The following is a 27,241-nucleotide window of genomic DNA, read 5'->3' on the forward strand; positions in this document are numbered from 1 at the left end:
ATGGGGCTCGGGCCATGGAGGAAAGCCAGTCCTTCTGCAGCTGGAGTACAGAACCCTGAGGATTCCCAAGCATGGCAGATGTGAAAAAGAATCTGCTTTCAGCCCAGGGCAGAAGCCACCAATCCACTTGTTGGAGAAACAGACAATCAAGGCAAAAGCAATCCAAAATGCTGGCTCTGAGGGTTGAGGGCCAGCGGGAACAGCAAAGAAGAGAGCAGGCATAGATACCACTGTGCATCCCTGTCTTGGTTGCCTGGAAGGATGCAGATTTCCAGCCTCACCAGGATCCCTGTCTGTGCCCCCCCTGTCTGCATTCTTAACAAGATCCCCAGAGGACACCTAGGCACAGGAACATCGGAGAACCAGAGAACCTCAAATGTAGGAGGATTTTCATGGGTCCTAAGTTCCTATTTTTAAAGCATTTGTAAATTATGGAATTGTTCAACCCCAGGGGGCCAGAAACAGCATTTTACATGGCAGGGTCCTTCTCAACAAATAAGACTTTGAACTGAATCTAGAGGGAAAACACCCAAATAAATCCTTGAAACTTATTACTACAGAGAGTGACAGGTCTGATACAGAAGGAATACTAAAGGCACCAGAAATGCCTTGTGACCTGTGTAAGGAAGTGTTCTGAAGGAGGACCAGAAAGACTATTTATGGCCTCAGGTGTCTACCTATCCAGGCACAGAGCAGGGTCATAAAGAACTGCAAAGCTCTAACACAGAGCGTTCTACCCATGATTGTAAAAACCCTCAAGACGCATGGCCTGGCACATAGTAAGCACCTATAAATATTTATTCAATACTTGCAAAATTGTTGTTGAATCCTCATCTGACTCGAGATCAGACATGGTGAGGAGAGGGTGTGTCCTACTTCCAAGAAACAGTCTGGGTAGGAAGGGGGCTGCGTATAGAAATATGTACACAAAGAGACATTATACATCTAGAAATGTGGGTGAGGACAAACAGAGGAAGAGCTGTCGGCCAGTTTGCTTCGAGCCACCTGGCCAGATGGAGAAGAGTATTGGAGAACTCCCAAAAGTGCAAACTAGCATCCCTGCAGTTTCCTGCCATGGACTCGGATTTTGAAAGATCACACTCAGAGGTAAAAAAAAAAAAAAAATGACAAAGTTACCTATGATAAAGGTAGGAAAATGGCTCAAACCTTAAGAATAGTACCAGGAGAGGGGCGCCTGGGGGGCCTCAGTAAGTTAAGCATCGGACTCTTGATTTTGGCTCAGGTCGTGATCTTGGGGTCACAAGATCCAGCCCCACAGCAGACTCCACAGCCGGGAGTCTGCTTGGGATTCTCTCTCTCCCTCTGCCCCTCCCCCTGCTCAAGCGCAATCAATCAATCAATCAATCCTTTAGAAAAAAACAAAAAACAGGAATAGTGCCAGCAGAGCTGAAGCCCAGGATAAACTTATTCTTACCAAAAGATCATCCTTGTCATCACCATCACCATCATCATCATCACCATCATCATCATGCAAGAAGCCACAAAAGAAGGGGCCCTTTTAAAATACGATTGGGGCAAAAAGAAGATCAAGGTAGTCGGGGCCACTGTTTAGTGCAATGCAGAGGAATGATTCAGAGACAGTCAGGTTCTTCAATTGCTATTTAATTTTGACTTCACTGTGAAGGAAAATGATCTCCGGACTGAAATGGGTGCAACAAAATTAGGCAAGAAATAGCAGAAACCAAAGACTGGTGAAGAGATCAGAAGGGAATGGTAACTGCTGTGTCCTGACCTGAATAAAATACCCACCAGAGAGTCTGTAGAGCGAGAATAGCTTAATCACGTTTATGGTTTCTGAGGAATTGGGAAGTGAGTCTGTGACCAATCGGGGCAAATATTGAGAGCAGAATGACCACAAGAAACCAGCGTAAGATCAACAAGAACAAATCAAGTAATACTGGATCTTAGGTCACTTCTTTGGCAAAGTTAGTAGAAAAGGAATAGTGATAACCCAGTAGGCCCAAATTCCACAATGGGTTTCATTTTCAAAGCCTTCCTGATGCTCCTTTGGGCAAGATAGAGAAATATCACATGCTCATGGAAGATGATAGAATGGTAACTGTTGAATAACCACCCAAAGGTACTGCTTAAAGATCAGAGGCAACCCTGTTTCCAGGCGGGGAGCCACAGGGCTCTGACTGGCACAACATTTTATCATAGACCTGGACACAGATGTGGGAGGAATATTTATATTTGCCGATGACCTGAAGCTGTTGGTTGATGGAAATAACGTAATCAGATTCTAAAAGATCTTGACAGGCAGAAACATCGAACGGGAACTAGCTAGATAAAATATAATGCCAATTTATATAAGATCCCGCTCTTAGGCCCACAAAAATAATAGGATAGAAAAGTACAGGGTGGGGAAGCCTTGTTTGTTGTAGATACTTTACTCATCCACAAGTTCAGTAAGTCAGTGGTTATGACTGAGGTGAGTGACAGAAAAGCTAATGTAAACAAATACAATTAAAAGGTTACATAAAGGAAAATCAGTCATGAGCTGGCCTGCATTGGAGGGCCAGCCTGGGACACCTGCTCAGTGTGGGGGCTGCCACACTCCAGGAGGTTTGAAGTGGACTCGGAGGAGAGAGTGGCATGAGGCGGACCAGGGGATTACGTCATACACTGTTGAAGCGAAGGGCAATGGTAAGCCTGGAGGACCCGTGGCTCTGAGATAGGGTTGCCTTCAAATATCTGGCAATCTGCCACACACAAAGATGAGACCGGACTCCCTGCGTGTGCCCTGCGGGGAAATATGTTAAGAAAAAGAAATGGTTTCTACCACTCAGAGCTATGCCACAGTGGGGTGAGTTTTCTTAAAAGCTGGAGAGCTGCTTGTCTGCACAGGGCTCCGTCTCAGCTGAAGAACTAGCAGGCCCTGACACGGCTCCTGTGCGGGAGGCTTCTCATCCGGGCACCTCAGGCCAGGCTCGAATCCTGCCACCCCCAGGAATGGATGGAGCAGTTTGCCTCTGCTTTTTCACCACTGGTCTGCCACTTTCTGCCCTGAAGACTCGTATACATCGGTTGTGTGTGCACGCATGCATTGAGGGATAGGAAGAGGGAGAGGTGGGGGGAGGCGCAAAAAGGAATAGGGACTAGAAAATTCCAGAAGACATAAAATAATGGTAGCCAAGAACTTACAAAAGTTCTCAAAAAATACAGTAGCCTCCCATTGTATATCTTAGCGGATTTGTGCTACATAGCCCCCCGGTTTCCCAGCCAGCAACCACTGAACTCTTCTCAGTGAGCAATAGAAGAGTAGAGATGCCCGCTTCCTGTAGTGGTGGGCACACCCCATTAACATCTCCACATGGCCTTGGAGCCACTTGGAGCTCTAAAATCTCCCCCCCAAACCCAGCCATTCTGTCTATCTTGAGGAGCCCAACTGGCCCATGGTGACTAGAGGAGAAGGCCACAGAGGGACTACATCTCCCAACCATTGCTCTACTGCCATCCTGGATTAAGTTAGCAAAACTAAAGAGGAGGAGAGGAAGGGGCATACCCAATATATGTCAGCAGTGCCCTCCAAGCTGCTCCTCTCCTCTATGGATCAGCCTTGGGCACCAAGGAAGAACCTCAGGACCTAAATGTCTGATATGAACCCCTCGGAAAGTGTGAGGTTAAAATTGCTAAATGGCCACCTTCTTCTGTCTTCTGTCTTCTAACAGCACCTGCAAAACCAAAAATGAAAACAGGACAAGAAACGTCAATGACCACGCTATCCTCTTTAAAGTCGGATTCAGAAGGTATTTAAATTTTATAATTTTATGATGATTTTAAATGACTTGTGGAAGTTACAGATCCATCCACTAGAAGGTAAGAAAAACAGAATTAGCCTGCCCCCAGCCAAAGAGAGACCTCTTTTGGCCATTTTAGACTAAAGCAATCTTAATTAAGGCCTGTGGCTAAGGTGTTATTTCCAGGGCTTAATGCAAGGCTTAGGGCTCAGGGAAGAAACTGAGCCAAAGGGTACAAGTGCTTTCAAATTTGAATTAAAATTTAATTTTGAAGAGGGAGGAAACAGTATTTACCACTGGTATTAGAAGGAAAGATAATAGGTTACCCATACTCAGTTTATTCCATGACACTTACTGTATACCTGCCGACATTTATTGTACACCTACTGCATACTGGGCAGGATAGAAGATGGACAAAACCATCACACCCTCTGACAGATGGTAGCCATGCTTGTGGTGAGCAGAGCAGAACATACAGAGTTGTTGAATCACTATGTTGTACTCAGAACTTAAATTCTGATGAAATATGTGCAAGATGAAATATGAGCAAAGGGAGGGAAATCATTATTTGTTGAGTATAAGCAAAAGGCCTCAAACTGCTGAAGATTATGGAAGCTACTTATCCCAAAACACATGATCTCCACCCTGTCTCCCCCAGCTATTTAGGAGGTGCTTTTTAAATTGATTCCCTCGGGGTACTGTATGGTGACTAACATAATATAATAAAAAATCATTAAAAAAAATAAAAATTAAAAAATTAAAAAATAAATAAATAAATAAATAAATTTATTCCCTCAGGGACCAAAAGGTCCAGATAAGTGACGCCTAGGTGGCTCAGTCAGTTAAGCGTCTGCCTTCGGCTCAGGTTATGATCCCAGGATCCTGGGATTGAGTCCCACATTGGGCTCCCTGCTCAGCGGGGAGCCTGCTTTTCCTGCTGCCTGCTGCTCCCCCTGCTTATGCTCTTTCTCTTTGACAAATAAATAAATAATAAAATCTTAAAAAAAAAAAAAAAAGATCCACATAAGTTCACCATACCACATCCTATTGAATATTGTTCTTAATTCTCTTTCGGTATATGTTATCCCTGATGTGTCTTACAGGGAAGAAAATTACCATACCACATCCTATTGAATATTGTTCTTAATTCTCTTTCGGTATATGTTATCCCTGATGTGTCTTACAGGGAAGAAAATGGTAAGCACCCAAAATAATATACCCAAAGATCCCTGTTCCCTGCAGAGTGTCCTGGGCTGGGGATAGTGCCCCAGGAGGGTGAGCCCCTTGCTGGTCCAGCTTGCACCAAGTCCTAGGGCGGAATTAGGGACATCCTGGGCACATAGCCCCCGACTTCGGATGGGCTTCGATGTCCTTTCCTGAAGAAGAGGGATAGAATAAGAAATAGGGAGAGGGTCTCTGGAGCGAGACAGAATGACATGGGACAGAAGTCCATCTCTATACTCAAGAGCTCTGTTCTGGGACCCCCCACATTTAAAGAGGGTCCAGTCAGTTGCTGGGCTACCTGAGGTCTAGGCAGCAGGGCTTGACTGGGATGCATGGGCCACTCCAAATAGACTTATCCAACAGCACCTTGGTAGGGAATAAATTTGAGCTCCTATAAATGGTACTTTAAAGACTTTTAATTCTTTATTAAGGAGGGGTTAGTTGAATCCTATGAAGAGAAAGGACAGGAGAGAATCCTTATGGTGGCAAAATCCCAGCTGACACCTATCATTCCATAAAACAAAAGCCCCACAGTTAACCAGGCCCATCCTATTAAAAAACAATTTAGGGACTACAATCTCTTGTCTTTCAGCATGGTGGGGACTGAGGGGAGGATCAAGTCTTACACAGGTGGCTTATCAATGAACTCACAAGTTCTAGACAATGCGTCCCGCCCACCGCCCCACCACCTCCAGAAGGGTACTGATCAATAGAATTTTCTTCATTTTATTCCATTCCCCGGGAGAGTTTAGAACCATGCTGCTTAAACTTTAATGTACAGAATGATCACCTGGGGGGATGCCTGGGTGGCTCAGTCGGTTAAGTGTCTGCCTTCAGCTCAGGTCATGATCCCAGTGTCCTAAGATCGAGTCCCACATTGGTCCCCGCCTGCCTCTCCCTCTGCCTGCAGCTCCCTCTGCTTGCTCTCGCTCTCTCTGTGTCAAATAATTAAAATCTTAAAAAAAAAAAAAAAGAATGATCACCTGGGGATCTTGTTAAAATGCAGATTCTGATTCAGTAGGTCTGCATTTCTCACAAGCTCCCAGCAGCGCCTACTCCTGGTGATCCACGAACCACACTTCCAGCAGCAAGGTCTGAGGACAGCTTATAGATTTGTGCCCATAAAAATCACCAGACCAGCCAATCCCTCCACCCACCTGTGGAGGCTAAAAAGGAATTTACTACAGGAAAGGTCGAGGAGGTGAAAACATGAAGGTCTCCTCTGTGTGTCTATTTGTTAACGGAGCTGGCTTCCCCATTCTTCAGAGCTTGTCCCGGGGCTAGGCTTTCACTGCTTCTCCCCTCCCTTTCCTCATCTACAATGTGGGGGATCTGTCCTGCAGGGCAGAGACACACAGCTCAAACATCTCTCCCAAATTCGGGAACTATGGTTCTGTTAGGAAAAACCATTAGAAGAGAAGAGAGGCACTGATTGGATGGAGAAAAATTAAGATTTGTTCTTGATCAGATCCAGAGAAGACACACCCTACCTGAGGGAGTCCTGTATGCCTGGCACTTACCTAAGGTGGCATTCTGGTGCGCCACCCCGAAGACGAGTCTTACTGTTCCCATTACGCAGATGGGGGGCCCAGAGTGCCAAGGAGCTGGGTGACACCACTCAAGGGCCTGCCACTCCCCCATCCGCACCAACCTTTGGGCTTAGCCACTTCAGGGGAAGATAATGATCTCACAAGAACAAAGGTAGAGGGTGAAGGAAGTCCCCAAAGGAAAAGTTAATTAGGCAGAAAGCTTTTCCTTCTCTTTCCGTCCCAGCTATGGCTGTTACTGCATGTTTACTATGCTTGTCTTGACAAGTAGACAGTGCCCATTGATGTTAATAAGGTTAATTATTACGTTGAATCGAACACTTCTGAACAGTGCTATTCAATATTCAGGACTGCCGGGTCACCTTCTTCCCTCGATAAACACCTAGCTTGGGTTCCCTCCAATTAACTATGTATTATTCCATAAAGCCTATTAAAACAGGGCAGTCACAAATGATGGGGATTTGCTGAGCTATTAGGGCCAGAGCCAGACTCTTGTTCTCAATCTAGGGGAGGCACTTACTCAAAGAATCTCACATGGGGGGTGCTGCCCCTCCGTCTGCCTGGACCCGTTTTCCCAGTTCTTTCACCTCCCTTCCCCAGTGACAGCCAAAAGGAGCTCCCTCCTCAGAGCATGTTAGAACTCCCATGGATTCTTGTCAGGTTTTCCTAAACATCTTTTCAAACTTTTCTCAGCTGTTTCCATGGCCAGCCGTCTAGGGACACACAGTGTATTTGGAATCGAGCTGAAAGGGCCCCAGTGCCTTGCCAGTTCTGAGTACCCCAGTGTGCACGGGAGAGCTAACAGAACGAATTGCTGAGAGGGTTCTCCCAGCACAGGATCTATCACAGATGTGTCAGGTTTCTGTCAGAAACGAACCGAAGCTGGCATAGGGGGTCAGCAGGCAGAAAGGCCCCTGAGCCCCGTGTCGGTAAAGGCAGATCCGGCTGAGTGGTGTTCTCTATCCCACCAGAGTTTTTATTACTGAGCCAAAATGGGGAAGAAGTACAAAGTTAATGTGTACAGAGATCACAAAGAATGTCTCTTCTCTATCTCCATAGGTGTCATAGAGACACAAAATCAGACAGAATAAGTCAGTCCTACACCAACATGGTGGATTTTCAGGGCTCCCTGGATGGGCCAGCTGGAAGGGGTTGCTGTCATCCTGAAGCTCAAATTTCCCCAGGGCCCCAATTACCATATGAGAGCCAGTCCTTTGAGCTCCAGCCTCAAGAGCCACACCTTCCGGGGAGCAGGAGATGGGGCCCAAGTTGTAATTATCAATTCCTTGATTCAATTTGCACCCCGTCAACACTGGAGGCTCTAAGCCCCTCTCCTGGCCCAGAGTCACTAGGCTGTAGCTGACCTTGAGAACAAAAGCATTTGCTCTCTGGAGGACTTTTCATGAGCTCACTGGCTTGAGAATACATCTCATAGGCTTTAATTTGCAATTATGAACCATATGCAAGTGTAGAAATTGGCAATTTTTTACAAAACTGGCAAAGAGATAGGAATATTTCTCAACATTTCCAAGAGAAAATCACACTCAGAATAGATCTTTCCCATAATAAATCGAAAATCCTTCCCACAGCCTACAAGGTCCTCTGTGAGCTGGCCCTGTACCCCACCCCATTTCCACTCCTGCTACCCTCCACACTCACTCCTCTCCAGGCATACTGTGCCTCTTACAGTTTGTCAGTTATGTCAACCACACTCCCACCCACTGTCACTGCTGGGCCTTTGCACCTCCTAGCCTCCTGCCAGGAATGTTCTTTCCCAGCTATCTGCCTGCTTGCTCATTGCTTTGTTTCATTCGGGGCTCACTCAAATGTCACTTTGTCAGGTGAACCTTTGCCATCCATCAGGAACACACACTTTCTAAAGTCAGCCACTGAAACTGACCCTTTTATTCCTATTTTATTAATATCCCCAAGTTGAATTTTGGGTAATTTGGTGAATTTACTTCAAGTCTTAACAATGATGCATGCATTTTTATTTAAACAGGCAAGGATAAATGCCATAACTCTGTTTCCTTTTGGTTTTGTTTTTCTGTTTCTTGTTGTGGTTCTTTTTCCAAATGCCTTTCCTTCTGCTGTGACTTCCAAAATCAAAAGTCTTGGATTTTGTTACAAAAGAGAGTTTTTGGAACGATTTAATAAATGAGCCCACTGACTCATTGGAAGCTGAGGGCATAGATGACAAGGTAAGTAAAAAACTCAAGACCACCTTCCTCCAAATGTTGGAGTGGGGTTGGCCCAAGGCCAGCCGGGAACCACCTCTAGAGCGCAGGGATTCCTAGCTTCGCTCCAGTGTTAGTACAGCCCAAGGGAGCTTTTCTTAAAACAGAAGTAAGTTTAAATGACACATATTACATCAAAGTGGGTCAGAAGAAAACGAGATGTAGCATTTCACAGCCCTACTTTCAGAGCCCTGCTGGTAATATAAACACCCTCCAGATCACGTTTGAAGGCGGCAAAGCACAAAACAAAACATTTAATTTATCTAGATGTCAAAGCAAATCAGTCTTTGTAGAAACCCTCAATAAAAATGAAGTTCAATTCCAGAAAGATAGAGTGGCAGTACTTTTCCCACTTAGCACAGCTTAAAACCCTAGACATTATCTATAAAACAAACAGAAGCTCCTGAAATGTGGGCAGAAGTCAGACTGGCTAGTAACCTCAGGACCCAAGGAATGACGTGGGAGTGAGTTCCCTGAGTTTTTGTTTTGCTTCATCTATCCCTGGTGATGAAGTCATGAAAGACAGCAACTCAGAAACCCCAAGAAGCACAGATGACAAAAGCCCCAAGAAACGCCTGCTATCTCTAACCAAAAAGCCAGGAATGGGGCAGCCTGGCAAGACAGACACTGTAGACAGCAGCCTCTGCCACGCAAGCAGACACCACGGTGACTAGCAGCAGCTGACCCTCCCCTGATCTGTGGTCCTGTTGCCACCACCCGCAGAGGAGGGCAGAACCAGCCCCGAGCGTCAAAGGACATCCTTTCCCCGGCTGGAGCCCATAACCAGAGAGGAGATGGGAAGTCATAATAGTTGAATAAGCCTTACATCCATTGTATGCTACGCTGTCTTTCCTGCATGAATATTTTACCTACTGGTACAGCCTGGTAGCTCTAACTTTCTGTGTCAACTTACTTCTAATACTTACAATGCATGTTGATTCCGGTTGGAAACATTAGTATGCATCTTTTCCATTACAGCTAAGAAACTTTCTCAGGATCCTAGGTACTAACTACAAGCACGAGAGTGAAATCTTGTGTCCCTGGAACTCAAAATGAAACAGATATATTTTTCTAAATTTACAATAGAGAAAGTTAAAAAAAAAAAAAAGACAGGCATTTGGTTGTAGTAGTAGTAGTAGTAGTAGTAGTAGTAGTAGTAGTAGTAGTATTTAATTGGGAAATTTTCTGGTCTCAGTTCGTATTTAGCCCTACATTTCTTGCTGTCCACACTTGGTTCTGTATACATTATATTAATAAGAATTGCTTTTCAAATACTGAAAAACCACATTAAAGGGAGAAAAAACAATTTCTGGAACTCAAATTCACCTCATTGGATTTACTAAGACAGGAAAGTAAGCTCAGGCATTTTAGAAAGATTTTTCAGCAAGAGCTGAAATCCCAAGGAATTGTTTTAATTAGAAACTTAAATTATTCAGAACTCTCCAGCATGTCTGTCAGCCAAGGTTCGCTGTGCCGGGCGGCCAGAGCTGCTGTCACAGGCAGAGGGGAGACATCACCCATGTGCTTATGCGCAGCACACCGGGAGGGCTCCGTGTGACAGGTGGGCCACACTGCCCCCTGCCCAGATGCTGGCATTCTCATGACAGGCAGCTGTTCAGCTTGGAAAGCAGTACTGTGGGCAACATCGTAGGTGGCAGATGTGGACAAGTGGGGCCAGAGAAGGACAGAAAGAACAGAGTAAGTGCTGCGTGGTACCTGCAGCTGAAAGACTTGTTTATGTGGACTTTTGAGGTCCCTTTTGGAGGAATCCCGGAAACGACCAAGATACAAACTAAAGAGAAGGAGCTGAAGTCCTTCTATTTGGATAGGTGTTATCAACCTATACTCTGTTTATTCTGACAATTCAATTCCTTCATTCTTTTTAGTTCACTATATATGCTTGTTTTATTTCTGTGACATGCCCATGCATCACAAACCTTGCTGTGCAAATGCTTTTGATTTTAAGAATGAGAGATTCACCCAGAAGTCTCTGGGCATGGAGAACTCATCACTGGGGTACTCGATACACCTACCATGGTGAGAAGGATAGTTCTACTCTACAGGCGGGGAAAGCAGATAGGGCAAACCTCTAAGACATCACATATGCTGGCTAAATCGAATGGGTGGCACAGCCTAGATGGGATGAGAACGTCAACGAGGCCCATCCAATGGGTCTGTTGTCTGGTGGACCACAGTGGGCACCATGTTTTCTGGTGAACAAAACTTAGAATCCAAAGGGGATGGTGAGAGATCACTGGCCTAGGCAAATAGGAAGTCTCTCCATCCCAAGAGAAGAATTGTCAATGATAAGGAATTAAGAAGCACCACAGGCCTTAACCTCATCCTTCTCAGAAGCACTGACTCCAGTATTTAAAGATAAACTGAGGCGTATAAAACGTTTAAGAGTTTATCTGAGCATATATTGATTGGAATTGTGCAGCACCAAACCAGAAGTGGTTAGGAGCACTCCACTGGCAGGAGCTAGGGAGAGGCTTTTATAAAGAAGAGGCAGAAGCAGAGGAGACATTTTTGACTGGCCATCGCTTAACACCTAATTGGCTGCTTGTGATTGGTTGTCCTTAGGTTTTGATTCATAACGCTGAGCGACCTATGGGCTTAGATTTCGGTTTGCTCACCTAGGCCCCGCCATATTAGAGCCACCTCCATGTAATAGCCTGCTCCTTTAATTAACACCTGCCATGGGAGAGGAGCATGCAGAGGCCCGGAACTGGGCAAGCCAGACCAGACACACCCCAGCTTGTCCCCCAACCTAGAAAACCTGGCCAACCACATGCTACATTCTTATATTTGTCCCAGTCCACACGCCACTTTGGGTATGTCGGCCTTCCACTTACTACAGGAGGCTAATAAGGTAATGGCACGCTATACATGATCAGGTGTTGAACCACCACAATCACAGCCTCAACCTGTAGGTGAGCAGGGCAACAGGAAAGTGCCATGGTTTTCTTCAACAGCAAGCCAAATTTTACCTTCTGTCAAAAGGGATCCAGAAAAGAAACTCCTGTGAGGACCCACCTATGAGCCAGTCGTGGTTATTAGCATCACAGAGTTGGGATAGAATGCTCCAATTTACAAAATCAAAAGGCAGCTTGCAACGTCATTCCTTTGGAAGAATCTCTAAACACAGAATTGTCCACTTCTATAACATGCTAGGTGCTACCCCGCCTTCCTGAAGACTGCCATCCTTCACCAGGATGCAACCAGTAAATAAGCAACCATTTCTGCCAGGCCTTTCCTGCAACTCAGAAAGCCTGTTACATTCTTAAATCATGGAAGCGTTTTTATGCTCTATAGCCATCTCCACATTTGGAAAAAGGGTAGTTTTATGCTCTGAAAAGATTCCTTGGCATGCTGCTGTTAAAAAAAACCCAACAAGCAAACCTTGAGCGAACTGGGGAGTGAGGAGTATGAGGATGATGGAAATATTCTTTAAAATAAATCTTGCTAGCCACCCTACTGTTCCCACTGTTGGTGTTTTTCTAATAGCATGCTGAAATCTCACCTGGCACCTATGGGAGTCGGAAAAATGCTTTGTTGGTAAGCCGTTAATTCCTCTTTTCCGGGTGTTTCATTCTGTTCCTTTTGCAGCTTCTCAGCAGCTCCTATCAGACAGTGTTTAGGACGATGCTCAGTGAAATGGCTGCTCGCAAGGAACAGGAAGAAGATATTGACGTCCCCGTGACCGGAATTCTGGAGAGCGAAACCAGAAGGAAACTAGGAATTCTGTAAGTGACTGGAGAGATCAAAAGCTGTTGGTCAGTGGGTTCAGGCAGGCCAGGAGTAGCAGCAGGGAAAGTCTAAATTGGGCCACCACAGAGAAAAGAGCAAGGCCAGGGCAGGCGGGTCCCCTGAGTCAAAGAGCAGGTGCAAGAGCAAGGGCAAGCGCAGCGGGCAGATGAAGAGAACGATCTGGCTGCCAAAAGTCAAAAGCAAGGAAATCTACAAGCATGGGAGGTTCGGGACAGTATCAAAGGCTGACAGTGACAGGGGTTGGAAATCTAGGCCAGGAAAAGTCTTGGAGGGACCACGAACTTATACAGAAGTCTGGGGAGCAAGGCTCAGAGCCCTGGACTTGTAAGAGAGGGGACAATTGGAGATGAAGCTCCTGGGCATCTGCCAAGAAATTCCCTAGCTTCATCATAGGTTAGCTAATGCTCTTCCATGCTCCCTGGAGTGGGAAAAGCCATGAGCGGCACTGACCTGGGAGTCATGGCCAGAATCCCCATTTGGAGTGGAGAACAATAAAGTTATTGCAGACTCGCTGGCACCATGTCTTTCTAGTTGTTGCAGTCCCAGGTCACAGAATGCTCCCGAACTCTGTTCGTACATCCAGTCTGTAGCATGTAGAAACCTGGATTTTCATGTATCCAACTACCAGAAACCTTAGCAAGCAAGGTGCACATTCGGGCTTCCTATATGTCTATTGTAGACTCTGGCAGTGGCACCAAGGAACAGGCTGTGGGGGCACAGGGCGCCCTGCACAACCTCCTTAATGAGTTGAAGCTTTCACTAAAACCAAGAAGACTTCTCTTTTGGGCTCAGTAGAGTTCGGGAGCCAGAGACCCACTGCCAATTCGGTCCTTATTTGTTCAAAGATGATGGCAGGCTAGGTAACTGCTTTAATTCCATTCAAAGTGCTCATGCATAAAACAAAGAACATTTGATACAAATGGGCCATGAAGAGCTTGTTCTCAAGTTTCACCATTGCTTCTAAAGTACAAACAGTAAACCTGCTCCCTGCCAGGGAAAACAGCTCAGCCCTTCCCAGCAAAAGGTATTTGCTTCCTGGGGTCACTTGGGGTTAACTTATTCCGCTCTCCTCAAGGAATCCGAACTAAGAACTTAAAATGTGTCCTCTCAAAGGCCTTCTTCTCAGATCCAATTAAGCCTGGGAAGCTCACTCTTTTCCAGCACATTCCCTTTCAAAGGAGCTGTGATCTGAGAACCAGGAAGAACCGTGGAGACCACCCTTATTTGGAAGTAAAACAGCCCAAGCCATTGAAGTCCCAAGATGACTTGCTCTGTATATTGACATGCAAGGGGGGTAAGGGCTTGATCATTTTGAAGAGCTGTACCTTAGTGTGGCTTTCATGATAAGTCCTTTTGAATAAGATAATTTGAAATGTTTCCACTACATGCAAAGTGGTCTCGAGTGACTGTCCAGTGCTGTTCCTCCCAGCTATTCTCAAATGTAACCTTCACTGGGATATGCACAAGCCATTGAAAGATCAAGGTGTGCGAGCTTAACTCATAGAGCCAGCCTTGCATTTGGACCTCCCAGCCCTGTCCTAGCTTCTGAGATGACTCTTGTTGAATTCATTTTAAAGGGTTTGGGTCAGCTTAGAGTCCAGGAGGCAAGCACTGAGTCAAAACCATGTGCTGTCCCTTTATTCCTGAGTACTGACTGGAAGAAAACAGAGTCCTCTGAAAGCAGGGCCATGGACCTGATTTTTCAACTACGAGAAACACCCAGCAGGCTCCAGCACTGTCTACACTGTGTAGCATGACATGTACACATGAATTTAGCCCCAGCTTTTAAAGGTAATTCACATTCCTTTTAGGTTGAAGAAAAATTTTGAAAAATACAAGGCAACAATCCTCTGGATTATGAAGAAACGTGAACGTAAGAACCATTCTCCCATTTTCCATCCTGTGATCAGCTCTCCTGTGGGCATCTGGCTGCCTCTCACCTTCTGCCATGTACCCTAAAGGAGGCAGAAATGCTCCTTGCCTAGCTTGCGCACCTGCTGGGTTAGCAAGGTCCTAGCTGCCAGGGATAAAACATCAAGCAAGATGGACACAGTCTGGGGCAGCCTTATCTTTTTTGGGAGGCATGGATGAGGAAAGATAAGAAAGCAGGGGTATTCGCACATGCAAGTGTTAAGTGCTATGGTGGGAAGAGGAGGCTATAGAGCCCCATAGGAAGGGATCTAACCTAGATTTGAGGGGCTACCTAGATTAACACAAAGTTTGGGGAAGAATTAGCCCCTTTACCAGATACTGAAAGCATCTGAGGTCCAGCTGTTAAGGTTTGCCAATCATGGAGGTTGCCAGTGTTTTTATGTCTAATTGTGGAAAACTTGGGCCAAGAGCCTAAGCCATGAGACTATTCATTCAGAAACTCAAAGCCACCACATATCTTTCAGAAGACTAAATCCAACTACGATAGAAATGGCTAGAATAGCCATGGCAGACATAGTGACAGAGCTAACCAGTCCCGGGGCTTTTTCTCTCTGAGCCCCAGACTCCTTCCCAAGACCGCGTTCCAGTTCCCCGATTTATGCCCCTAACTCTTTGGGAGTAACTGCTGTGGACTAGGTACTCTCACATACTCTATCTGATTCAAACAAATCTTCCGAACCACATGAAGCAGAATAAAGGCTCCCTAAGGCTCAGGGAGGCAAGGAGACTTACCTGAGATCATCCAGCCATTGTGTGGGCACAAGCCACATTCTGCCCAAGACCTCTCAGGCCAAACCTGCGGCTCATTCCCTTGGCATGTTCAGTGAACTACAAAAGGCCAGTGTCTGGAGGAGAAAAAGTAGGGTCCTTCTAAGACTAGGGACCGTGTCCTTACAGGAGTTAGGAGGCAAGGAGAAGAAGGAATGGCTACCTTCAGTTTCCATAGTGGGAAGGACCTGCCCTCCACCAAGACTCACACAGTGGGGTGCCCCCCAAAAAGGGGGGTTCAGATGCTCAGCTGCCAAAACACAACAAACCTCTATTCCACTTATGATGTTATACTTGTCTACTGCTCACAGTTCTGATTCCTCTGGTCTGTAGACACCTGTGTCTCTCATCCCTTGGCACCTCCAGCAAAGCACACAGTAGGCACTCATTAAGTGTTTTGTTTTGTTTTGTTTTGTTTGATGGATGTAGGCATGCATGATTTTTGGGAAATTAAGGCCTACCAGGATACTCTGCTGTCACATGGCCAGGGTAGGACTTCCAATTGGAAAATGAGATTTGATATGGCCGGATTTCCATAGTGCCTCACCACCACCCCTGCCCACTCCCTGCTCCTCTGGACAACAGAAGCCTAGAAGGTTTGAGCTTTTTATACAAAAAAAGCAACACTTTAAATGGATAAAAGGCAACCCTTCCATGTTCTGGTTGCAACCAGTCCCAGAGAACTCTCCCAGCCCCTTCTGAGATACAAACTCATTTACTTCCAGTATGCAGACCATTCCCCATTCTAGGCACACAGACCCATGTCTCTGCACACTCCAGTTTCTGAGCCCAGGCTGGATGCATGGGTGTGGGACCTAGGATCAGTCACACGGGGCTCCATACTTAGAGAGGCCCTGTGCTTGGTTTAATGCCCTGCTGCTGTCACTGTCTTGAAATTCTTAATAATTTTAGAACAAGGACCCCTGCATTTTCCTTTTGCACGGGGCCTCTCAAATCATGTAGTCTTTCCTGTTCAGAACCATCTCGTCTGGAAAAAGAGGTGGGAGGACACTACACAGCCTGAACCATGAGCCGTCAAAATTCAAAACTCCCTGCATGAAGGCCACAGATATATGGACCCTCTCCCGGATGGCCAGCACCATGCAGGCATTATTCTCAGTAACTCCACAGGTCTGTGTAGACAGCATCATCCCATTTTAAGGAAACCGAGGCTCAGAAAGGTGGCCTAAAGCCTCACCCTCATAACGGTAGAGCTGGATATACAGCACAGACCGGAGTGTCCATGATTTTAGCATTCTGACAGGGAAACAAAATGAGCATAGAAATGTCCTCTTTTAGCTTTACCTTTTCAGAAATGCTTTCTATTAATTTCTCATGGACACTCGGGAACAGTGCCTGGGCTCACGTCAGCATTTGCCCTCTGACAAATCATTATCATTTGTCAGAGCAGGAAGGTGGTCCTCATGGGGAGACTGAGACCGCTTCCAAACTTCCTACACAGGTCTCCAAATGACCCTGCCCTGCCACCTCTGTCTCCTCATTTTCCTGAGGAAATGCTTCCTCTCTGAGTTACTTGGTGGCCTCTTTAGTTCCTCAGACGTACCATGGTGCTACATCCTCCTTTTCCCATCTTCCACCCCCTCTCCCCATTCTCACGGACTCTACCTCAGGCACCTCACCTCTCCCCTGGAAGAAGCTCTCCCTAGTCTCCCTGACTCCCTTCTTCTCCTCTCTCAGTCCTTCCTTTGCATTGTTTCCAGGATAATCTTTTTAAAACTCCTCATTGGCCCTCCACTGCCTCAGGAAAATGCCCACCTACCTCATGTGGCTTAGAAGGCCCTCACTTTTTCCTCTCTGGACACACTGGCTTTTTTTTTCTGCATGGAATGAGCCAGGCATCCCCTGCCACAGGCCCTTTGTACTTGCTGTTCCTCTGCCTAGAGCACTCTTTGCTCCAATATCCCTTATTGCTCACTCCCTCGCTTTATTCAGGTTTCTGCTTAACTGTCACCTTCTCAGAAACAGTTTCCTTGGCTACCCTTTATAAGCCAGTGCACACACACATCATTTTCCACCCTTCCCACCCTGCTTAACTTTTCTTCAAAGCACTCCTAGCCATTTGGCATGTTCAGCTGTATCCATTCACCTTGTTGTTTAGCATGGACTGGAAAGCAGGGACTACAGCAATTCCTGATACCGAGGACAGTTCTGGGCCCCCAGGTACACAGACCTTTACTAAATGAGTGAGCACGGGAATGCCCTGCCTGCCTCCCTGGAGTCACCAGTCACCTCTAACCTGGTCCCCCTGTGGCCTTCAACAGCGCCGTGCTTATGCTGGGAAGTCCCCTCACCTATTGGAAGCCTACCCTGCCCAGACGGCTCCTCAGCCTCCAGGCCTGCTCAGGTCCCCTCCTGTGAGCTCTCCCGGCCCCTACAGGACACCTTGGGAGTGCTCCAGGTGAAATTAGAAACTGGAGGGCAAGGAGAGACTCAAGAAAGGCCTTTCCAGACTGGTAGGTGGCTGTTTCCATAAGTCAGAGAACTTACTTCTGAGGCTCATCTTGGGCAGCTGAGAAACAAGATGTCCACACCCGCCTGCCAGGATCTTGCAAGTTTACCTAGAGGCCTGTGCTGGGTTCAGGCCCAATATGTTTGTCCAGATGGTCTCGGCTACATGCGGCTCTCTCAAGGCAGTGTCCTTGAAAACAGCTCTGGCTGTGGGAAGGCCGGCAGGCAGAAGTTGCATTCCAAGGCCGGGGAATAGATGAGGAGCCTCTGATAGCCTGGCTCTAGGTCAGAGGTCAACCCGTGATCACGTGCCACGTTGACCTCCTCCAGCAGTGTTGACCCCAGTGGGGGGACAAGTAAGTTCTCTTAACTGACTTCCCCTTGGACCCAGGTAGTTGCCAAGGGAACTGGGCTGCCCTGACCCCTCTGCTCCCACTGCCTGTCTGATGCCCGTGGACCGTCACTGGGAACCAGGGAATGCTCCCCAGCGGTCCTACTCATTGAGTTCCAAAATTCAACTGTTACCAAAATGGACAGAAATGCTGATAAAAAGAAACTTGTTGCTGTGAAAACTAAGTTGAATGCTTAAAAAAAAAAAAAATCAATACGAAAATTGCTTTTTAAAAAACTGATTTAAATTAGAAGTGGACAAAACATACATTAAAGATCGGGGAACAGATAGAACTTTTTTAAGTCCATGATTCTGCATCCAGACTATTTAGAAACCACCAAAACTGAGGGGCGCCTGGGTGGCACAGCGGTTAAGCGTCTGCCTTCGGCTCAGGGCGTGATCCCGGCGTTGCGGGATCGAGCCCCACATCAGGCTCCTCCGCTGTGAGCCTGCTTCTTCCTCTCCCACTCCCCCTGCTTGTGTTCCCTCTCTCGCTGGCTGTCTCTATCACATAAATAAATAAAAATTAAAAAAAAAAAAAAAAAGAAACCACCAAAACTGAAAATTATAGATAATAAATTATGAACGTGCTTTTGAGCAAAAATTATCACTATCACGGAGCCCGTCATCAGAGCCACCGGCAAAAGAAAGACCTTGCCCTATGTTTTAAAATGGCATGCTGATGCACATTTATGTTTTAAGTTAAAATAACATGTTTAAAGTTTTTTTCTAATGACTCCCCACTTTTGCCTATTTTTTAAATGAACAGAATTAGCAGCCACACTGGTTACTGGCATGTGGCTGGTATATCACCGCCAGCATCCCCACGTCTGGTCTGGGTGGCCTTCACCATGGTGTCTGGCATCTAGCACCGGGCTGGCACATTGTAGGCTCTTGATAAATATACGTTGAATGAATGAATGCAGAAAATGAAAAAGCTGGAAATTCAACGCCTACATTTCTCTCCAAAGGTTTGCTCTTTCTACTTCCCGGGCAGCCTTCATTACTTGGGGGAATATGGCCAACAGCTCAAACCCTCGCACTCTCTTTGGTGCCCTAAGACAGGTCTAAACTCTCTTTCCCTTCTCTACCAGACTTACTCAACCCCAGAACCACAGCAGCAGCAGCAGCTACGTCTACTTTCACATTTCAGTTATGGAAGCAACCACCACAGGTCAAGGAGTCTGTGACAGAAGTCAAAAAAACCCGTCGTGTTGTTCGTCATAAGAAGAAAATAGAAATAGATACAGACTGGGTACAGAGCAAGACTGAGGTAGGTAGGGCAGTGCATTGGTGTTTTTACTTGGTGTGGGGTTTTTGCTCAGATGAGACACACACACACACCATCGGGGAGCTGTCAGAACTAATATACAACGTGAATAAAATCAAGAACAATGTGCTCAACGTAGAGAGGCACACTTGAGTGTGTGGGTTATGGGCAGATTAACAGGGGCTTTTCCTAGGGTTCATTGAGACTCCTCTCCCTACAGGGCCTGACTTAGGCAACTGGATGGGACTGGGAGGAGAAGAAGGGAAATATATAATATATAGTTCCATCCCCTAACAAATTAAAAATCTATATCAAAAATCAATCACATAGTGAATGGATAAATAAACTGTGGTACATCCATACAATGGAATAATACTCAACTCAGCACTAAACGGAAATGACCTATCAAGCCACAGAAAGACATGGAGGAAACTTAAATTCATATTACTAAGTCAAGGAGGCTAATCTGAAAAGTCTACATACTGTAGGATTCCAACTATATGACACAAGTCCTAGAGTCATTCCAACCATAAGACAAAACTATAGAAACAATATAAAGGAGGGATGAATAAGCAGAGCGTGGAGGATTCTTAGGGCAGTAAAAATACTCTGTATGATACAGTAATGGTGGACCCACATGCCATTATAACATTTTCCAAACCCATAGAATATGTAACACCAAGAGGGGACCCTAATGTAACCTATGGACTCTGGGCGATAATGATGTGCCAGTGTAGGTTCATTGACTCTAATGGACACTGTGGTGCCGGGTGTAAAATGTGGCTGGGGTGGGGGGGCGGGGGCTGCGCATGGGTGTAGGGACAAAAGACATATCAGAATCTCCGTACTCTCTGCTCAATTTTGCTGAGATCTGCTCTAAAAAATAAGGCCTGTTAAAAAAAACACATGGTACATTTATAAAAATGTGTATTATAATATTTGGATACTATACATAAGTGAAAACATCTCAAAATATTGGAGTCATTCAGAGTGAGCTAACAACCAGGTCTGAAGCTCAAAGAAGAGTCACTGAAGTGGAAATGAGGAAGATGTGATAGGCTTTATGCTTTCTGAATACATAAAGTAAGAACCAACTATGCCCCAGGGCCTCTTCTACGTGAAGATACAAGGGTGAACAAAAAAAGCCCCTGTGCCCATGGAACTTACGTTCAAGTTGAGGAGACAGTCAACGTATAACAAACTGTTGAGTGCTACGTCAGGTATTGTTAGGAGTCATGGATAAAGCAGCATCAGGGGCTCATAAATCATTGGTCCAAGAGGAGAATGCTCTCATACCCTTAGGGCAGGTGGGGAAGTACCCTTTGAGTCCAGGCACATATGAAATGAGGGGCAGAGCAAAGAGCTCAAGGACAGCTGTGAGCAAGTGAGAGAAGGCTAGGGAATGAGCTCAGTTGCCCTGGTCAGGTAGNGCGTCGTGGGTCACAGTAAGACTTTAGATTTTATCCTAAGGATGATATGAGTCACAAGGATCTGGAGCAGGGGAGGAACATCATTTTGATTTATGCTCTAGAAGAACCTTGCTGGCTATGTACGGAGAATAGATTTTAAGGGGCAAGAATAGAGGCAGGAAGTTCAGCTGAGAGCCAGGGCATCAATTCAGGTGAAAGGTGATGGGCATCTCAACTAGGGCGGTGGCAGTAGAGGTGGTAGAAAGCAGTCTGATTTGGGATATTTTTTGAAGGAAGAATCAAAAAGGCTTCTGTTTAACTGAATACATGTGAGAGAAAGAGAAGATGAAAGGATGAATCTAAGAATTTTGGCCTGAGCGGCTGAGTAAATGCTACATTACTATTTACTAAATTGGAGACCACAAGAGCCTAATGGAACCTCACATTTATGTAACACTGTGCAAGTAATAAAGCACTTCTACATGTAATTTAAGCTGAGCTCTTCCCAACAATTTCATGGGGTAAGTATGGTATTGCTATCTTTACTTTACAGTTGAAGAGAGTGAGACCCAAAAAATCTTAAATGGCTGCCACACGGACATAGAGCCTCCTCTTGAAACAGTTCCCAAAGCTAAGAGGCTTAATAACCAGATATATGTTTCTTGCTCATGTCACATCTGGTTTGAGTCTCCTGGCTCTCTTGAGTAGCTCTCCTCGAGGCTGGCTCCTGGGGATCTGGGCTCTTTCATTATGGGTCTCTGCCATCTTGGAGTCCTTTGTGTCCCATTGTAGGGACAGGAAGTGAAGTCATGGTCTAGGCTTAAGTTCTATCAACCAAAAGAAGTCACATGACACCCCCTAGATGCAAGAGAGTTGGGAAATGGATTTCTGCTGTGTGTCGCAGGGGAAAATGAAAACAGTTTGCACTAAACAGAAAAGCAACCAAACATCTTAAACTGATGAGGCTGCCCTCACCTTGAGGCAAAAGCAGGAAAGAACCAGAAACCAACACTGTCAACCAAGGTATGACTCTTTCAGCCTCCAGAGAAGGAAAGGAAAGTTCAGTATCCCTTCATCTCTTGGGCCTGCATGAAGAAGGGAAGTCAGTGGACCAGCCAGAACTCCCACAGAATGAGAAATCAAGGGAGAGCCAAGGGACTCTCTAGGCTGTACCAGACATGCAATGGTGAGGGTGCTGGAAGCCCTCAGAGGCCTTCAGCTTCCCCATCTCCAATATATCAGTGAAACCTTACTTGGTTTCTTACTCCAGCTGGGCAGATGAACTCCAGGTTTCCCATAATCCTTGGCCTGTCCTGCCTCAGCACTTTTGCTCCTGTGGCACGTCTGTCCCCAAACCAATATTAAATGTCCTCCCTGCAGCCAAGGGGAAGGTTCTCACCAAGACCTCTAAGCCGGGGTTCCTTCTTAACCCACCACACACATCGGGCTGCCCAAGAGGCCCATGAGGAGTGGGACACTAGGTTGTTTTTGGTTTTTACAAATGGGCATTCAATTCCAGGCAGCCCTGTTTGTAAGTGCGTGCTGGCCTTTAGGCAGAGTCCAGCCTGGCCTGCCCAGCAGCCAGCAGTTCTGCAGGACAGCCGTCTCCCACAGCACAGGGCCCTGCCTGACAGGCAAAGCTTCCTCTGCAGCAGAACTGAAGGAAGGGCCAGAGACGTGGTGCCTCCTCTCTTACCTGTTAGCTCCTTGTCTCAGGCTCTGTCCCCATACCAATGGTGATGAGATGTTGGCTTTTAGATAAGCCACTTATTATATAATTCCCAGGGAGAGAAAATGTGACAGCTCCACCTCCAGGTCAGAGATTTTGCTTTGCCCGTGAGGTCCTCCTCACTAGGAAAATGTCATTCTATGAACCTTGAATTTGACAGGCAGACAGCATCTTGAGAAAGTCTGGCTTTCAGGCAATGAGAGAAAATAAGACCTAAAATACAAATATCCTCTCCCACGGGCAATAACTAGAAGCTCCTCCCAGGCCATCGGGAGCAAACCAGCCCCTGATGTCTTTACAAAGCACTTTTTTAGGTTAAAAAAGAAAAGAGCAGTGATGTGTAGCCTGAACGTGGGAAGTAGCCGAGAGCTTAACAGTTGGAGGCAGCATGTTCCCCGGACAAGCCTGTGGGCGAGCAGCAGATCGCTGGACGCTGGCTCTCCTCTCACTGGACAACTTTGTGCACGCCATTTAGCCTCATCTTCAGGGGAGCCAATGACCATGCCTACCTTGTAGGGTCCTTGTGTGGAAGAAAGTGTTCGGTGCAGTGCTGGGTGTGGGGATGGAGTCAGTGTTCGGACCTGTGTCACCTTGAGTGGTTTTCACCCAGATGCCCAGGCTCCCGGGCATTGCAAGGATGCCCTAAGGAGCCCATGGTCCCAGCTCCTCAGACGGCTGCATCTTCGTCTTTGATCGTCTTAGATTTGGGCCTTCTGCTGAAAGCTTTCTTGAACAAAGGGGTTTTCAATGGTTAAAAATAATAGCTGGAGAACCGCTGACCCATTTAGTGTGATGTGGGACACTAGATGACCTGAAAAGCCTTCCTACTGCAAACATCCGGGAAATGTAGATGACACATAAAAAGTGTCAGAAATGCAGAGTAGGGTGTGTAAGAAAGTACAGGACATAATCAACACTAGAAAGAGAGAGGAAACGAAACAGCCGAAGAGCGAGCCTGTGAGCAGGGGATGGGTGAGGTGGGGCGGTGTGCTGGGGAGCGGAGGGCGAGAAGCGGGAGACCAGCTCATCCTGACAATCCAGACGCTTGGGTGTTCATGCCCAGATGGCAACACAAGACATGTGTCCTTCACAAGGAAAGAGCCACACGTGAAACAGCTCCAATAATTGATGACACACTGGGCTACAAAACAAGTCTCAGCAAACATTCAACAGCTGATATCACATAGACTATGCTCTTTTTTTTTAATTTATTTTTTGATGTAAAGTTTGATGATTCATTAGTTGCGTATAACACCCAGTGCACCATGCAATACGTGCCCTCCTTACTACCCATCACCAGCCTATCCCAATCCCCCACCCCCCTCCCCTCTGAAGCCCTCAATAGACTATGCTCTTATCCCAGTGAATTTTAATTAGTCATAACAACACCCAAAGCAACTTGTGCATTTGCAAATTTAAAAACACACTTGCAAATAACTTGTGTGTCAAAGAAGAGATCATATTGGAAATTCAAAAATATTTAGAATGGAATGAAAGGTAAACATTTCTATGTGTGGGAAACCCCTAAAATGGTATTCTGAGAGCAATGCTATAGCTTTAAATGCTTATATTAAGAAAGAGGAGGAGGATCAAGAAGAAAGGTGAAAACCAATGAGTTTGATATTCAATTCAAGGAATTAGAAAAATAAAATAGAGTAATATAGAAAACCTACAGAAGGTAGAAGTATGTAAATGATAATAAGACTAAAAATTGATACAATGGGAAACAAGTAGAATAAACAAACCAAAAGCTGGCTCTCTGAAAAGACTAGTAAAATAGGCAAATCTTCAGGCGGGGTTTATCCAGGAAAAAAAAAAGGGCGGGGTGGGGTGGGGAGAGAAGATAGTCATAGTAAGAAGAATGAAGACAAGGTCATAACTACAGAGGTAGTAGAGGGTTTCTTTTTTTTTAAACACCATATGACAATAGTTTTAGGACAATAAATTTGAAAATTTACCTAAAATGAACAATATCCTAGAAAAATATAATTCACTTAAACTGACTCAAGAAGAGATTTTAAAAACCCTGAATAATGCCAATGTTATGGGTTGAACTGTATCCTCCTACAAAGTTATAAGTCCTAAGCCCTGGTGCCTCAGAACAGAACCTTCTTTGGAAAATTGGTCTTTAAGGGTATAGTTAAGAGGACGTCATGCTAAAGCAGGGTGGACCCCTAATCCTGTGTGACAGGTGTTCTTTCAAGAAGATGGCCATGACAAGAAACAACAATTGTTGGAGAGGATGTGGAGAAAGGGGATCCCTCTTACATTGTTGGTGGAAATGCAGGTTGGTACAGCCACTCTGGAAAACAGTGTGGAGGTCCCTTAAAAAGTTAAAAATTGAGCTACCCTATGACCCAGCCATTGCACTACTGGGTATTTACCCCAAAGATACAGACGTAGTGAAGAGAAGGGCCATATGCACCCCAATGTTCATAGCAGCTTTGTCCATAATAGCTAAATTGTGGAAGAAGCCGAGATGCCCTTCAACAGATGACTGGATTAAGAAGTTGTGGTCCATATATACAATGGAATATTATTCAGCTATCAAAAAGAATGATTTCTCAACATTTGCTGCAACATGGACGGCACTGGAGGAGATAACGCTAAGTGAAATATGTCAAGCAGAGAAAGACAATTATCATATGGTTTCTCTCATCTATGGAACATAAGAACTAGGAAGAACGGTAGGAGAAGAAAGGGATAAAGAAAGGGGGCGGTAATCAGAAAGGGGAATGAAGCATGAGAGACTATGGACTCTGAGAAACAAACTGAGGGCTTCAGAGGGGAGGGGGGTGGGGGAATGGGATAGGCTGGTGATGGGTAGTAAGGAGGGCACGTATTGCATGGTGCACTGGGTGTTATACGCAACTAATGAATCATCGAACTTTACATCAAAACCCAGGGATGTACTGTATGGTGACTAAAATAATATAATAAAAAAAAAAAAAAAAGAAGATGGCCATGAGCACACAGAGACCCAGGGAGGACGGCACATGAAGATGGGGGTAGACATTGCAGTCATGCATATATACAGGCCAAGGAACAACAAGGATCACAGGTCATCACCAAAACCCAGGAGAGCAGCATGGAAGAAATTCTTCCTCGGAGCCTCCAGAAAGGACTAACCCTGAGGACACCTTGATTTCAGACTTCGGGCCTCCACCTCTGCGAGAAAATAAATTTGTGTTTTTTTTTTTTTTTAAAGATTTTATTTATTTATTTGACAGAGAGGGAGAACAAGCAGGGGTAGCGGCAGAGGGAGAGGGAGAAGCAGGCTCCTCGCCAAGGAGCCTGACGCGGGGCCCGATCCCAGGACCCCGGCACCATGACCCAAGAAGGCAGATGCCTAACCAACTGAGCTACCCCAGTGCCCCAAATTTCTGTAGTTTTAAAGGGCCCCATTGGTGTTACTTTGTTACAGCAGCCCTAGAAAACTAAAACAACCAATAACCAGGGCCCCTGGGGGTGTCAGTTGGTTAAGCGTCTGACTTTGGCTCAGGTATGATCTCAGGGTCCTGGGATCGAGTACCGCGTCCCCGTCAGCAGGGAGTCTATTTGTCCTTCTGCCCCTTCCCCCAATTCATGTTCTCTCTCTCTCTGATAAATAAAATCTTTTAACAGCCAATAACCATTAGAGGATTGAAATGATAGCTTAAAATCTGCATGCACACGTACACTCACGCACACACACACGTACACACAGTGATCCATCTCAGCCTCCTGGTCACATGGACAAGTAGACTGAGGAGGCCCTGAGAGCTTTCCTATCCAGAATCCTCAGCAAGTGATGGGTGGGGTAGTGATGGGTGGAGTGGTAATGTGGGTGTTCATAGAGTAAACTGATCCCAAGCACTCTAGTGACAACACCATACTCTGAATTGGGACAATCAGCCCCTGTGCACTTTTTATAATAAGCTCATCTTTTCTTCCCAGGTGCATCAGCATGATGTAAAATTAATTCTCTACCCCAATGAGACTGTCTTCCAAATCCTCTTTCCTGACGGATCAGGCCAGATACAGTATCCGCTGAAGCCCAGGGACACTCATATTGACACATATGGTGCCTCAAAAGTGGGTGGTTCAGGGCTGGGGTGTGGGTTTTCCTGAGGCCCACATCTTCTGCAGGGCTCTGCCTTTCCCAGGGACCCCAAGGGGCTGCGTGTGCCTTAACTGTCTTCCAGCTACCCATCAGGACGCCTGGCTATGCTCATCCTCAGTACACAACAGAGAGAGTTCACATACATCATCCTGGAAGACAGTGAAGAAAGGTGTGTCCAGGCCCTTATCAACAACTCTGGCCATGCCACCTTCTATGATGAAAACAGAGAAATCTGGTAAGTTTGGGTTGAGAGTCCCAAACACCCCTCCCCACGGAGAGGCAGTGTGGTTAAGGTTTGATTCCCAGTCCCTACTGCCATCCTCCCTCACTGGGTTAGGTCTCTCTCTCTCCCTCATTAGCTTGTGAATTTGTTTCTTCAACCCGCACATGTTGCAGATGGAGAGATGGGTATCATGGTGGTAGCAAGCCAGGTCCCTGACCTCAGGGAAGGCACTCTCCTTGTCACCGTTGCTTCCCCAAGGGTGAAATAGCGATCAGAAACTGAGGGTGACCACTTCTATTGGCTTCATGTCCTCTACACTTCCTGAGAGTCAAGCCTAGTGAGAATTACCTTAGAAAGACAGAGTGCCCCGCTGTCCCAGGTGCCTCGGAGAGGAGGGTGTGGTGAGGG

The 27,241-nt window shown here is 46.0% G+C and overlaps 1 protein-coding gene across 1 annotated transcript in view; it reads left to right on the forward strand.

Annotated features, from left to right (window-relative positions):
• The window catches only part of ERICH6B (glutamate rich 6B), a 44,963-nt gene that overhangs the window by 10,805 nt on the left and 6,917 nt on the right, over window positions 1–27,241 (forward strand). Inside the window, exons 4-10 of the mRNA XM_040620084.1 lie at window positions 8,645–8,733; window positions 12,379–12,515; window positions 14,352–14,413; window positions 17,995–18,009; window positions 19,231–19,373; window positions 26,445–26,530; window positions 26,693–26,845. Coding sequence (XP_040476018.1) covers window positions 8,645–8,733; window positions 12,379–12,515; window positions 14,352–14,413; window positions 17,995–18,009; window positions 19,231–19,373; window positions 26,445–26,530; window positions 26,693–26,845 — 685 coding nt within the window. The remainder of the gene's footprint in view (window positions 1–8,644; window positions 8,734–12,378; window positions 12,516–14,351; window positions 14,414–17,994; window positions 18,010–19,230; window positions 19,374–26,444; window positions 26,531–26,692; window positions 26,846–27,241) is intronic.

This window comes from Ursus maritimus, unplaced genomic scaffold, assembly GCF_017311325.1.
Source record: "Ursus maritimus isolate PB19 unplaced genomic scaffold, ASM1731132v1 scaffold_10, whole genome shotgun sequence".
Lineage (NCBI taxonomy): Eukaryota > Metazoa > Chordata > Mammalia > Carnivora > Ursidae > Ursus > Ursus maritimus.